This window comes from Python bivittatus, unplaced genomic scaffold (genome assembly GCF_059951505.1).
Source record: "Python bivittatus isolate LINGU-HERP-01145 unplaced genomic scaffold, Pbiv_v1 ctg000810_np1212, whole genome shotgun sequence".
NCBI lineage: Eukaryota > Metazoa > Chordata > Lepidosauria > Squamata > Pythonidae > Python > Python bivittatus.
The window spans coordinates 4,172,371-4,186,950 of NW_028277111.1; the positions used below are offsets into that span (position 1 = coordinate 4,172,371).

The 14,580-nt window shown below is 44.3% G+C and overlaps 1 protein-coding gene across 2 annotated transcripts; it reads right to left on the reverse strand.

The window, feature by feature from the left end:
- Positions 1-1,362: 1,362 nt before the first annotated feature.
- Positions 1,363-14,321, reverse strand: LOC148213951 (uncharacterized). Of its 2 annotated transcripts, none has more exons than XM_015890827.3 (4): positions 13,507-14,321; positions 5,638-5,748; positions 4,686-4,812; positions 1,363-3,981 (listed from the first exon to the last, which is right to left on the reverse strand). In XM_015890827.3, the coding sequence occupies exons 1-4, from the start codon at positions 13,921-13,923 to the stop codon at positions 2,144-2,146; spliced, it is 2,493 nt and encodes an 830-aa protein (XP_015746313.2). In that variant the 5' UTR covers positions 13,924-14,321; the 3' UTR covers positions 1,363-2,143. The 2 variants fall into 2 exon arrangements, with proteins under 2 accessions (XP_015746313.2, XP_087985549.1); XM_088129423.1 differs by having other exon boundaries at positions 1,363-3,984.
- Between the last annotated feature and the right edge of the window lie 259 nt (positions 14,322-14,580).

Consider the following 14,580-nt stretch of genomic DNA (forward strand, 5'->3'; position numbering starts at 1 on the left):
TTTGCCCCATCCAGGTGTGACAGAGGTTTAGGCAATAAACAGGGTAAAACCTGAAATAATTTATTAAGCAAAACAAAACAATAACTGCTTTTAACTGTACAGTGTAATGCGGAGAAGATAGTCACAGACAAGGCAATAAAATAAGTAGTAGCTATATTCAGGGGAGGGATGCATAAGGAAAAGGAGAGCGCGCCAAAATTGGACCCTTACATCCTTCAGCTTCATTGTGTCCTCCTCAGATAGCACTACGGGCCTTCAATCTTGGAATTCCTGGTGGTCTCTTATCCCATCTCTAACCAGGGCAGACCCTGCTTATCTAGACAAGGTTGACCAGATGTCAGAAATTACCCAATCCCATTTTAGTCTCACCTGATGCATTACAGGAACCCAGTTGATGGGTCTGTCCATCCAGAATCTTCCACGTTCAATTCTAGTTGATCCTTCATTTGGGTTGTTTTATCAGGCAGGGAGAATTTATCTGATCTTTCTACATCAGACATAACTGTATATCTTTTATCTTCCAACCTCAAACTTGCTTTCTAATCTAAGAAAGCCCAAATACTTACTTTCTAAAGATTCCAGCCTGTTACTAACCAAATTTCAGTGCAACTAATGGGGTGAATCCAGCTCGGGGGTCAGCTTCTTGTTCAGCAGGTTGTGCAACCCCTGAAAATTGGACTGGGTAATCTGGCAAGACAGTTTCATGGAAAAGAAAGGAGGAGAAAGAAAGAGATGGGGGAAAAAAAGGACAAAAATAAGAAAGATGACAGGAAAGTCTCCTTTACAGACTGTTTTTTTGCAGTTCTCTGAACTTATGGCAATCTGCACCCAAGTGTGGATCATGTTTTCAGCACAATGGTTCAGACACAACAATTGCCTTGCTGTATCCACAGTCTGTGTGCAATTTGAACTCTATGGGGCTGGTTGATTAGAGGCTTCCTAGGTGGCATCCACTGACTGCATGGAGGAAGCCTTGCTAGAACGCCTTCAACTCAGACTACAAAAAAGGTGTGTATGATGGACCTGGGCTACCATTATCCCCAGAGATCCATAACATCTCCTTTCTCTTCCAGTCTGAATTCCTACCCTTTTCTCTGATCGTTGACTGCCCAGGACAGACACTTTTGAGAAATCATGGAAGAAATTAATTTATAGAGTTTGGAAAACTGTAAAATCAGTGGGAATAGGATGGTTTGGGCAATGTAGCTTGGGGTTACAAAAACATGCAGTTTGGAGTTCCATTTAGCTCTGTTATAATATTGCAGCCCTAGGCAGATCTCATCTGATGCAAGCCCTAGACTTACATGAAACTCCTTTGATGAATGTGAAAAAAAAAAAAAAATTATATACTTTCTTTTCACCTCTCTTCTCCTTTCTTAAGCTGTGCAGTTTTTCTTCTCTTCTTGTTCCACCTCCCACACCTGCCACATTACAGGTAGCTGGGACTTAACAATGGTAACTGGGACTAGAATTTCTGTCGCTAAACAATGAGATCATAAAGGCAACATCATGTAACCCCATTAACTTTGCTTGTGGGAAGCAGGCAGGGAAAGTTGCAAATCATGATCTTTATGACTCGTATCCCACAACGGCTGGAAATCCAGGCCAGTTGCCAAGCACTGGGATTGACAGTACTGTGGGGTCACTGCAATGGCTGGAACTTTGAGGAACGGTTGTAATTACCACTCATTCAGCACCATCATAAGTTCAGTCACTGAATGAGTGGATGTTAAGCAAGGACTACCTGTATCACATAAAGCCCTAACTTTCTTTGACCACAGACCTAGCAATCTGAGATGGTATGTTCTCCATATCCAGGATATGTGCAGAAAGTGTAACATGAATGAGACTAGGGTGCACTTTCACTGACTCGCCCATTCTCTTGAACTTCTCTACTGTAATTCTCCTGTATGGGTCATCCTGTGACAAGTAAGGTCACTGATCCACTCTCAGCTATTTTCATATTCGAGCACTTACAGCTTTTCTCCTGTGTAGATGTTAAATGCTAAATGAGATTCCAGCTCAAACCAAAGATCTTTGCACATTCCATGCAACGGTAAGCTCTCTCTCATGTCTGGATGCTTTGATGATGAATTAGTTGACTATTTCGAATGAAGCTCATTCAATGGATTCATATGGTTTTTCATGTGTGTATACATTTATGACAACTAAGCGCACTATTTTCAATGAAGCTTGTTCCACATTCCATGCATTTATATTTTTCTCCTGTGTGGATCCCTAAATGATGAGTAAAGATGCTGTAGTCATTAAAGCTTTTTTCACACTCAGTGCATTTATATGGTCTGTTCCCTGTGTGGATCCTTTGGTGGCGAGTAAGGTCTCTGTTGTCAATAAAGGTCTTTCCACATTCCATGCATTTATATGGTCTCTCCCCCGTGTGAATCCTTTGGTGGCGAGTAAGATCTCTGTTGTCAATAAAATTCTTTCCACACTCCATGCATTTATATGGTCCCTCTCCTGTGTGGATCCTTTTATGAGAATTAAGTTTGCCTTTCTGAATAAAGCTCTTTCCACACTCCGAGCATTTATAAGGTTTATTCCCTGTGTGGATCATTTGGTGGCACATAAGGTCTCTGTTGTCAAAAAAGCTCTTTCCACACGCAGTGCATTTATATGGTCTGTCCCCTATGTGGATCCTTTGATGGAAAGTAAGGTTTCTATTCTCAATGAATCTCTTTCCACACTCTCTGCAACTATAAGGTTTCTCCCCTGTGTGGATCCTCTGATGGCGAGTCAGATTACAGTTAGTACTGAAGCCCTTTCCACACTCTGTGCATTTATAAGGTTTCTGCCCTGTGTGGATCCTTTCATGACGAGTAAGATGTTCTTTCCGAGTAAAGTTCTTTCCACACTCTATGCATTTATATGGTTTCTCACCTGTATGGATCCTTTTATGGTAAGTAAATGTCTTGTGGTTGTTAAAGCTTTTTCCACACTCCGTGCATTTATATGGACTCTCCCCTGTGTGCATCCTTTTATGATGAGTAAAGGTCTTGTGGTTGTTGAAGCTTTCTCCACACTTCATGCATTTATACGGTCTCTCCCCTGTGTGGATCCTTTTATGAGAATTAAGTTGTCCTTTCTGAGTAAAGCTCTTTCCACACTCTGTGCATTTATATGGCTTCTCCCCTGTGTGAATTCTTTCATGATGAGTAAGATGCCCTTTCTGAGTAAACTGCTTTCCACACTCAATGCATTTATATGGTCTCTCCCCAGTGTGGATCCTTTTATGATGAATAAGTTCTGTGTTCCGACGAAAGCTTTTTCCACAATCCATGCATTTATATGGTCTCTCCCCTGTATGGATCCTTTCATGAGAATTAAGTTGTCCTTTCTGAGCAAACTTCTTTCCACACTTTGTGCATTTATATGGTTTCTCCCCTGTGTGGATTCTTTCATGATGAATAAGCTCTGTATTCCGACGAAAGCTTTTTCCACACTCCATGCAACTATATGGTTTCTCCCCTGTGTGGATCCTCTGATGGCGATTAAGAGTACTGTTGCTACTGAAGCTCTTTCCACACTTCATGCATAGTTTCAACATTCTGCTCAGACTGAAATCCTTCCCAAATTTTACAAATGTATGTGGTTTGTGTTTCCTGTACAGTTTCTTAGGTAAATTAAGAGAGAAGGAATGATTGACATTTTTTCCATACTGTCTGGAATCATATTGTTTTCCTTTAGTCTGGCTTCTGCCATATTCATGTAAATCACATTCATTTTTCTCTCTTTTGCCATATTTTCCCCTTCTCTTCCCCTTCTGATCTTGCTGGGTCAGGAAGCCATGGATTTCAACAGGGAGAGAAGTGGAGGACTTCTCCCCTTCGTCTTCTGATTGGCTTTCCTCTTGCCTTTTTGGATCCCCTTGATGGGCAAACAGCACTTCTTCGAATTCATGCTTCACTGTTTGCAGTGGCATTAACCTCACCTGATTGTCATTGTCATTCTCTGGCCCATCACCTGCTTGGAAAAAAGAAAACAGAAATTCCTATTAGAATTTGGAACTGTTAAGAAGGAGGGCCTCCCCCTCTTAAAAACTTGCCCATCTGCGTTCCAGGTTTGTCACAGCCATGTGTCCGGGTAGATGTTGGATGCAAATTTTTATCTAGGAGACTCTGATAGCATCCAAGGGATTTTTCAGCTGGGAACCAGATTAAAGCTTTGCTGTTGATCAGTCAATCTGCCCAGGCACCTCCATAGAGCGCCTAGGGCTTTTCCCAAAGCAATGGTGAGCATTTCTGCCAAGGCCTTATTTGTCTGCTAGATGCCTTGGACAAAATTGCCCCTGAAGGGCCTCTGCTGGTTAATGATTCAGTGGGACCCTGGCAGCTGAAGGGAATCAAGAGATGTTTGGAATATCGTTGGCATAAGATAGGTAAGCATACAGATTTGGACTGGACTGTGGTGATACCTTCATTCAGGATGTTTTTTGAGTGCCAGCCTGGACAACAGGCCTTGCATATCAGCCAAATAGTAAACACGTCTAACCCTGATTTTTTTTTTTTCAGATTAGGAAAGGTTTGATGGGAGTGCGGTAATTCAGGTGGTGGCCAGGTAAGAGTCATGACCATTTTAAGCAACTGAGTGCAGATATCTTCCCTGTTTACCTTGTACTGAAAAATCCTTCCGCAATGAATGGAACCCAGAGCAAATGGGGGCCTTACCCAGAGCAGCTATATTCCTCGAAAACTCCAGCATGACTTCCCTGCACAAGGCCCTCTGGCCAGAATCCAGCAATGCCCACTCCTCCTCCGTGAAGTCCACAGCCACCTCCTCAAAAGGACCAGAGCCCTAGAAAAAGGAAGAAAATCTTTCTTAGTAGGCAATCCCACAAAATACTTGTAAGATGTCTCCCATATTGCACAAAACAGGAAACAGAGTCTTGCAAGATACCAAATGGGCATTTTCTTGCAGGACAGATTTATATCTGGATGTCCACATAGTCCTTGTGGTTGTGAAGCTGCCCCCCACTCCACCAAGGCTACTGCTGTAACTGCACAAAATATGGCTTAGGTGCATCCAAGTTATAGAATGGCCACACAGCCCCCCCTTGTGGAGCCTCCCACTGGCCTGGAATAACTCAGCAAGAAGGTTTTGGGGAGCAGAATCCCCTGGTCTCACCTCCCTTGGGGAGCAAATTCCAAATTCCTTAGAAAACAGGACGCACACACTAGGAAGTTCTTTCCTGGCCTATTTCAAAATGTTGGAAATGACCCCGGAAGTCCTAAGGCACTTGACAAACAGTCTTGCTGTTGCAACCACCGAGGGTTTTTTACAAGGGAAATCTGTCCTTCATTTGATTCACTTTTAAGTGGATACCGTAGCATATTTTTGAAGCAGTTTTTATCTTATTCCTATCCTTTCAATTCATGGGTTTCATTTTTTTACTGGTTTTCCGCACACTTCTGAAAAGTATTAAGGAGTATTAAACTCTTTCAACAAATAAATTACATGTCCTAATTTTGAACCTCTCAGGTTACCCTGTGAATTGTCTCTCATTTGTTATCTCCAAAACAATCTTGAAAAATGCACACAGACTTAGAATTTGGTTGTAAAAGCAGCTCATGAATGGAAGGAGCTTGAACTCTACTGCTCTCAGAAGAAACCTACACTTACGTGGCAAGGTGGCCCAAATTGGATCCTCTTAAAAAGCAGCTCTTTAGAAGGACTGGATTGATCTCTTCCCTGGAGCTTTGCTGAGATCTCCCCCATGAATGGCTCCTGCACCTGAAAGAACAGCCTGATTTATGATCCACTTTCAGATGACCGTAACCATGTTAGCTTGCTTGCCTTACCTTTTGGCTCTCCACCTGTACTTTCCCAACCGAAGTCAAAGTGATACAACTGAAAGATTGTACTCTGTACGTAGTTGCTATTTCTGGGTGTATGCCTGCCATTTTTGTGAAATGCTTCATTGCCTCTTTTTATTTCCGTTCTGATCAGGAGTTCCTTCTTTACCTTCTCCTCGTCACTTGATAGGTGTGGCCTTTCCTTCTTTGTGGATGTACATATTCCTATCTCTTCCTCCTGGAATATTTCCTTTAAATTTAGGGACACAGATAGCAAATGATTCAAAGGAGATCAAAGGAAGATGGAAGGAGTATGCTGAAACACTCTACAGTACAGATGTCAACATCCAAGATACCTTAAAAGATATTCCCTATTTATCTCTAGTACTAGTAGATGAAGTTAGATCACTACTGGAAGAGATCAATCTAGGCTTCCAGGTGAGGACCTATGATGGGTTACATGTCCCAGCGAGCAGCTCTGTGAGCGGTGACAGCACTGTGGCGAAGATTGGCAGCTAGGCAGCAAGTTCTAGCTGACAAAATTGTCTCCAGAGAAGTAAAGATTGGGAAATTGCCCATTTGTGGTCTGGATAGCTACTCCTCACAAGGAGATCACAGGAATTGAGTTTCTTGCAGTTGATCATGGGTTGAGAGGTTTAGGAGATGAGGGATTACCATCATGCTCAAAACTGCTGTGTAGCCTTTATAGACATTTGTCCTGCAAAAGCCTCACTTTCTTAAATACAGTGGTACCTCGGGATACGAACGCCTCTACTAACGAACATTTCGGGTTACGACCAGCTTCGGCAGGAAAAATTTACCTCGGGTTACGAACCGGATACGCAGCCATTTTCCCTGCTGCCACGCGGTCGCGGCTTCCTGTGGGCGAGGTCGCAGTAGCAAGGAGACGTTCGGTGAGGCTTGTGGTGTGTTTTGCGGTGTTTTGCGAAAGTTTTTGGTGTGTGTGTTAGCATGGCTCCAAAGAAAATGCAGAGCTGGCTTGGCGGGAGTAAGGCTCTGAAGAGAAAAGTGACGATCGAGCTGAAGAAGGAAATTATAGAAAAGCACGATCGTGGCATTCGTGGGACTGATCTGGCCTCGGAGTACAAGATGGTGAAGTCGACCATCTCGACTATTCTCAAGAATAAAGATGCCATCAGAGGAGCTGATGTGGCAAAAGGAGTGTCGATCTTAAGGCAGAGGACACCAGTGCTGGAAGAGGTGGAAAAGCTGTTGTTGGTGTGGCTGAATGAGAAACAGCTGGCAGGTGATAGCGTGAGTGAGGCTATGATCTGCGAGAAAGCCAGGAAGCTGCACAGTGATTTGCTGCAGACAAACCCCTCTACCAGCGCAGCAAGTGAGGAATTTAAAGCCAGCAGAGGCTGGTTTGAGAAATTCTGAAAGAGAAGTGGCATCCACAGTGTGGCAAGACATGGTGAGGCTTCCAGTTCTGACAAGGCTGCTGCAGAAGCCTACAAGAAAGAATTTGAGGACTTCATGAAGGCGGAAGGGTACATCGCTGAGCAAGTGTTCAACTGCGACGAGACAGGGCTCTTCTGGAAGAAGATGCCAAAGAGAACCTACATCACGCAGGAGGAAAAGGCACTGCCAGGGCACAAGCCCATGAAGGACAGATTGACCCTTTTGCTGTGCGCGAACACAAGCGGCGACCTGAAGATTAAGCCGCTACTCGTGTACCATTCCCAGACCCCTCGTCCATTCAGGGAGCACAATGTGAACAAGGCCAGACTGCCTGTCATGTGGAGGGCCAATGCGAGAGCGTGGGTCACAAGGCAGTTGTTCATGGAATGACTGCACGAGGTGTTCGCACCCAGCATTAAAAAATACCTGTCTGAGAACCAGCTGCCTGAAAGGTGCCTTCTCCTGATGGACAATGCCCCGGCACACCCTCCAGCCTTGGTGGATGACATGGACGCCGAGTACGACTTCATAAAGGTCAGGTTCCTCCCCCCCAATACGACACCTCTTCTGCAGCCCATGGACCAGCAAGTGATCTGCAACTTCAAGAAGTTGTACACAAAGGCGCTCTTCACCAGGTGTTTCAATGTCACCGAAGAAACATCCTTGACTCTCAAAGAGTTTTGGAAAAAACATTTCAATGTCCTCCACTGCATCAGCCTCATTGACAAAGCCTGGGAAGATGTCACCTGACGGACCTTAAACAGCCTGGAGGAAACTGTGGCCAGAATGTGTCGCTGGACGTGAGTGTGAAGGGTCTGATGCAGAGGTAGTGGAGGAGATTGTGTCCATGGGCAAGAGCATGGGTCTGGTTGTGGATGATGCGGACATAGAGGAGCTTGTTGAGGACCATAAGGAGGAGCTGACCACAGAAGAACTTGCTGAGCTCCAGAGTGAGCAACAGAAGGCGCTGGGCGAGGAGCATTCCACTGAGGAAGAGGAGGAGGGGGAGGAGGTAAGCTGTGATGCGATAAAGTCCATCATGGAGAAATGGAATGAATGCCAGGATTTCATTGAGAAGCACCACCCCAACAGAACTGTGACAAGTAGAGTGTTGAATCTTATGAACGATAAAGTGTTCTCTCATTTCCGGAGGGTTATGCAGCGCAGGAAAAAACAACAGACTTTAGACAGGTTTTTCCCCAGAACTGAGCCTGCAGCTAAGAGGCAAAGAAGAGAGGAAACCCCTGAAGGGGACTCTCCCTCCAACCAATAACTGCCTCCCCACCCCATTCTCCCTCTTCATGCTGTGCCAGTTGCACTGTTTTTCATGTTTTTGTGGTGTAAAAATAAAATGCATGTGTTTCAGAACGGATTGTACTTTACATTGAACCTTATGGGGAAATTGCCTCAGGGTTGCGACCAAATTCGGGCGGAGGGCAGAACGGATTAACCATATTTACATTGAACCTTATGGGGAAATTTGCCTCGGGTTGCGACCAAATTCGGAGGGCGGAATGGATTAACCGGATTTACATTGAACCCTATGGGAAAATTTGCTTCGGGTTACGACCAACTCGGGATACGCCCAGAGTCACAGAACGGATTAAGTTCGTATCCCGAGGTACCACTGTAGTTTCACAATTAATTTACAACTTAAAAGAAATCTTCCAAATGGCAGGAAAAAATAAAGACACTTGGTAAGTCACTTTCTTTTTGGAATTAAGTAGAGGGGAAAAAAAATATCTTAAAGGATTTTGACTTAAAAGCAAAAAGCTTAACAAGATTGTGATTTAAGAAAGTTTTAAACAGATAAAGGGGACATGTGATGGAATGGTATGGTGAAGGCCACGCTCGGGGAAATAAGCATTTCCTTAGCCCCCAGAATGAGCATGGGAAGGTGAAGAGGATGAGGCTGGCACCACCCTAAGGAATTCACAGTGTTTGCGTGCTGGCTTGGGAAGTTTAGATTCAGTCTGGCGAGATTCTGTCTTGTAGGTGGAAGCTAATAAATGCAACAGAACTGTAACTGTACTGTCTTGTGGAGTTCTTTGGGCTGAACCCGACAGACAGTAATTTTAGAAAATAGAAGTATTTGACAAAAGTACCTTTGAAAATAGTAAGATTAACTAGACAAACAGACCGGACCTTCATAGGAATGCTGACTGTTTATTACTAAGGAAAGTAGATAATTGGTGGATTTTACAAAATAAGAAGGTAAGGGTATATAAGCCAGACTGTGTGACTGTAGCTATGAAGACCTAATTGGGGCAGAAGTATTAAAGAAAAGCAAAACAGAAAAAAAAAGAAGCTTGCCTTTTACTTTCACCATGGTAATTGACACACTTTCACTTTATTACAATGGCAGCCCCCCCAAAAATAACAGGAAAAATAGGAGAAGGAAGGAGAGGTTCACTAAAAGAACTTACAGATAAGGGCAGCATGCCAGATTTATTGCAGAAAACATTTGAGGAATTTGGCAAGAGGATGACTGAAACAGTTGCCAATAGTTTGGATGCCTTTAAAAAAGAAACAGAAGAAGGATTTGCAGGGTGAAAAAAGGATATGAAAGAAGTTTAAAAGATTGAAGAATCTGTAGGACAGTTGGCTGGAGATGTAAAACAAATTAATGATAAAGTAGATGTTTTGGAAAGTTAGACAGAAATATAAATAGAGAGATGGAGAAAGAAGTGGATAACTTAGCATTAGTGGAACTGAGAGAAGAATTTTGTTCAAGATTTAGAGCAATTCCAGAAGACCATGGGGAAGATAAAAAAATTGTTAAGTCTTTCCTAACTTTTCAGATTGGGATGAAGATGACACAGAGGCAGAGATTGATAAAGTTTATAGGATCAATACATGATTGCAAATTAAGAAATATTCTAAGGGATGTCCTTGTGCACTTTGTAGGAAAAAGACTAGAGATCCAGTTTTGCAGCAGCATTTTAATACTAGATTGATGATTGATAATACAGATGCAGTGGTACTTAAGGAAATTCCAATTAGAACATTGTGCAAGGGAAAAGAGTATTTTTTTTCTGACAAACTCAAAAAGAAAAAGATTTCATTTAGATGGGATAAGTTGGAAGGGGTGATTTTTACTTTCAAACAGCAAACATTCAGAACTGAACTCTGTGCAGAAAGCAAGAGATTTCTTGGGAAAATTTATTTATTTTATTTATTATTAAACTTTTATGCCACCCATCTCCCCCAACAGGTGACTCTGGGCGGCTCACAATAACAAAAAAGAACAAACACACCAATCCCTCCAACAGTGGCTAAAATCCATAAATAATTAAAATACAAACATTTCAGTATTTCAGTACTCATGTTTCCTGTCTGGTTTACCTAGGAGGGCTGAAAGTCTGGCTCCAGACTGGCAAAAGAGCGCAATAAGGCTATATACTCTCCCCTTATTTATTCAACCTATATGCTGAATATATGTTAAGGGAAGCTGGATTGGAAGATGATGAGTATGGTTTTAAAACTGGAGGAAGAGACTTTAATAACCTGAGCTATGCTGATGACACTACCATGATAGTTGAAAATGGAAAGGATCTGCAAGCCCTAGTACTAAAATAGAAGAGTGGAAACATGGGACTAAAATTAAAGAAGACCAAATGAATGACCACAAGTACAGCAACCAGCCTTAGAACCGGCAATGAAGATATCAAAGCGGTGGGTAGCTTCTGCCTTTTAGGATCAACCACCAACAGTAAATGAATAAGCAGTCAAGAAATATGCTGCAGACTAGCATTTGATAGAGCAGCAATGAAGGCCTTGGAAAAGATAACCAAATGCTGTGATGTGTCAATACCTACAAATATCAAAACTATGAAAACCATGGTATTCTCTGTGACACTCCATGGAAGTGAAAATTGGACTTTGAATAAGCAAGATAGGAAGATTATTGATGCCTTTGAACTTTGTTGGAGAAGACTCCTGAGAATAGCATGGACAGCAAAAAGAACACGCCAAGGGATCACTGAACAAATCTACCCAGAGTTCTCACTCAGGGCACAAATGACCAGGCTCAAATTATCCTATTTCAGACACATTATGCAAAGAACAAACTCTCTGGAAAAGGCTCTAATGCTAGGAAAGGTGGAAGAAAAGAGAAGGTGACCAGCAGCAAGGTGGATGGATTCAGTTACAGTGGCAATGAGTGCACCACTGGGAGACCTGAAAGAACATGTTATGGATACACTGGCATGCAGAAAATCTATCTGTGTGGCTGCTAGGAATTGAAAACCACTTGAGGGATGGGAATCCTTCCTTTTAGTTTGGCTTCCCTTTGCCTCTTGCAGCGGGGAGACGACCAGCCTGGCAGTCCAGGGACAAAGACCTTGGGACGAACACCGAGATGTTTTGTGGGGAAGATGCATACCCTGAAAATATTGTGGCTGTGATTAAAAGGCAAATTGGATACTTCATCCTTTCTCACCTCTAATTCCTGATCAGGTTTAACTTTTAGTTATAAATGTTGTAAGGTTATTTTGAATATACAGAAACCAACAGCTAAACCAGAGAGAATTTGTTTGAATAGAATGTAACCTCTTTGCAGATTTGCCCAACAAACCACTTTTGCAAGTGATCAGGATGGATACTGGACTTAAGGAGCCCTCTTAAGATGAATATTCAAGTTTAATTAATTATATACACTCCATTTCAACTCACAGGTACATGTAGAGTACAACAATATCCTCGGGTGGACTGATACAATGACATGCCACAAACTGGGAGAGGATCAAATTATAATTGGTAGGCAACAGTAATGATAATCAGGACATGAACTCCCATAATCAAGAATTGCCCAGAGACAGACTATTCTCTAAACTGTTTTGTAGAACAACATTCTGTGACCTGATTGATAAAAACTGACAAGTCACAATCCAACATTTTTAGACAATAAAGTCAGAAACAAAGGGGAGTTAGGACAGCAAGCTGTGTACTTCTGCCTAAAATGTAAAGGTATGTTAATTTGTTGCTTTCTCTCACTATCCTTTCTAGAACAGGTACCCTGCTTAGAAGCAAGGAGCTACAAGAATTGTGGTAAGTATCCAACTTACAGACAATCTCTCTGCTTACGTTAGTTAGGAAAGTCATGTAGGCTAGGGATCTGTATCTCTAGTTGTACAGAACCTGAGAAAAGTATGAGACACCTACATTCAAGCTGTGATTTCATAATGGATCGTATTGCATACTGTTGCTTTCTGTGGCGATTGTGTTCACTAGAGACAAAACACTTGGAGGGGGAAAAAGGGCTTTCGGTCTTTTCGATTCCTAACATTAAACATATGTTTTCAAATATGCAAGCTAAGCTCTATCTGGTCCAGCTAAACACAATTTTCATCATTTAATAAATTCTTTTCTAATCCTTTGTCCATTCTTTGTACTTCTTTACAGCCTGTAATATACCTGTGCTTCCTTATTTCCTGCTTCTTGCAAAAAAAAAAAAATTTATCTATGAAAGAAAAATAACTTTCCAATATCCTGTTTGATTAACAGGTACTGTTCATGAGAAAGAGGGTTGATTTAACTTCATTAAGTTCAACATTAATGGTACCAAGATTTCTAAAACTGGGGTGCTCCAATTCAGCTATGGACACTTGCTGTTAAAGGGGATGTGTCTCAAAAGGGTTACTGTTGAGTATAGGAGCCCTCTTGGATTCAAGGTTGGGGTTTGCATCCCTGGTCTGGGAATCCTGATTAGAGGAGCCATCTGTCAGCCCTTTGAGGTAGTCCAGGCAAGAAGTATGAAAATGAATACTAGCTGTATCTTTATTGTAAGGTCACATTAACAGAATCTTGCAAGTGTGAAAGTATTTCTCCCTCCTCTCCTTTTACTCTCCAGAAAACTAGGGAGGGTTCCTTCTGAAAGGCTTCCCATGCCTCCCCCTCTCCTTGTGGGGACTGAGATATCTTTGACATGATGGTTTTCCAGTCAGTGGCTCTTCCCTGTCTCCCAAGGTCATTCCACATACCATTATACCATCCCAACACATGTTCTCTAGATGTCTTTTCTCAGTGACTGTTTGTAAAGTAGAGAAACAGAGGTAAGACTTTAAAATAAGGTTTGCTATATGGTTAATGAGAATGAATAGTTTGAATAATGTCAGCTGAAATGGAAAAAGTGCCTCAGTTAATTCTTGCCAATTAATTTTTAATTAATTTCCAGAAAAGACTGCACAGACATGTTCTTAATTTCTGCGATTTCCTGCAGATATTCCTAGATACCTTCTCGCCCCTCGCAGCTCCCCGGACGAAATCCTCTCACCTGCCTCTCCCGCAGCTCCTCCTCGCCGGCGGCTTGGCTCAGCAGGAAGCCCTCGGCCAGGGCCACCGCCTGCGAGCAGGTCTCCGCCCCGCATTCCCCGACCCAGCGCTCCACCTCGGCGGGCAGCAGGGCCAGGAACTGCTCCAGCACCAGCAGGTCCAGCATCTCCGCCTTGCTGCTCCGCTCCGGCCGCAGCCACCGACGGCACAGCCGGTGCAGCTGGCTGCACGCCTCCCGGGGCCCGCGGGCCTCCTGGTAGCAGAAGCCGCGGAAGCGCCGGCGCTGCGCGTCCGGGCCGAGCCTCCCCTCGGGGAGGGCTTTCGGGCTGCCCCTTCCCCCGAAGGCCCCTCCGCGGCCGGCCTGGGCGGCGGGAGGGCCCGCGGCCGCGCCCAGCCCCGAAGACCTCGGCGCCTCCATCCCGCCTCCGGCTCGTCTGCAGCTCCGGGGACCCTCCTCAGGCCCCGCGCGGCCCTGTCCGACTTTCAGCTCCGCGAGCAGAGCAAGCGCCTCGCCAGGCCCCGCAGAGCAGGCCGAGCCGAGCGCGTTCGAGGAGCGGGGAGCTGCCCCCACGCGCCGCTGCTTCCTGCTGCCCGACCGCCATCGGGATCCGGCGACCGTCGGGGACCTGGGCCGGGGGCCGCAGCCGAGGCTCCTTCCCGGGCGGGGCCTTCCCCGAATCCCTCGAGGCCCTCCCAACCGCCCCCCAGGTTTCCAGGAGGGGGAGGGGCTCCGCTTCCTCGGGGCTTCTGCGCCTGGGAAGAGCAGCTGCCAACCGCTCCCGCCACAACTTCCCGCGCCCTCCCGGCCTCCGAGCGGGTCTGCCAGAGAGTGCTCTTTCCTAGAAGGGCAAAACGCGGTAGGCTGAGCAGAATGCCCTTTGCGTGAAATAATTGCAGCCGAAAGCTGTGGAATGTGTAACTGCCACTTGTTGTACAATAAACTCAGTGGTCGACAAGTATATATAGGATGGTTCAAAGACGACCAGGTTCTCAGCAATTACATGGAAGTGATTTGGTACTGTTGCGTTCAGATATATTTTAACTTCCCAGTCTAGCCTTGTTTTGCCCCAGCCAA

Bases quoted from the DNA above. Each gene is read 5' to 3' on its own strand.
- LOC148213951 (XM_088129423.1), bottom strand. From the start codon at position 13,923: ATGGAGGCGCCGAGGTCTTCGGGGCTGGGCGCGGCCGCGGGCCCTCCC. The intron at 4,813-5,637 runs GTAAGTGTAGGT...TCCTTTTTCTAG, and splicing joins AATTTGGGCCACCTTGCCAC to GGCTCTGGTCCTTTTGAGGA. The intron at 3,985-4,685 runs GTAAGGCCCCCA...CTTTTTTCCAAG, and splicing joins GAGGAATATAGCTGCTCTGG to CAGGTGATGGGCCAGAGAAT.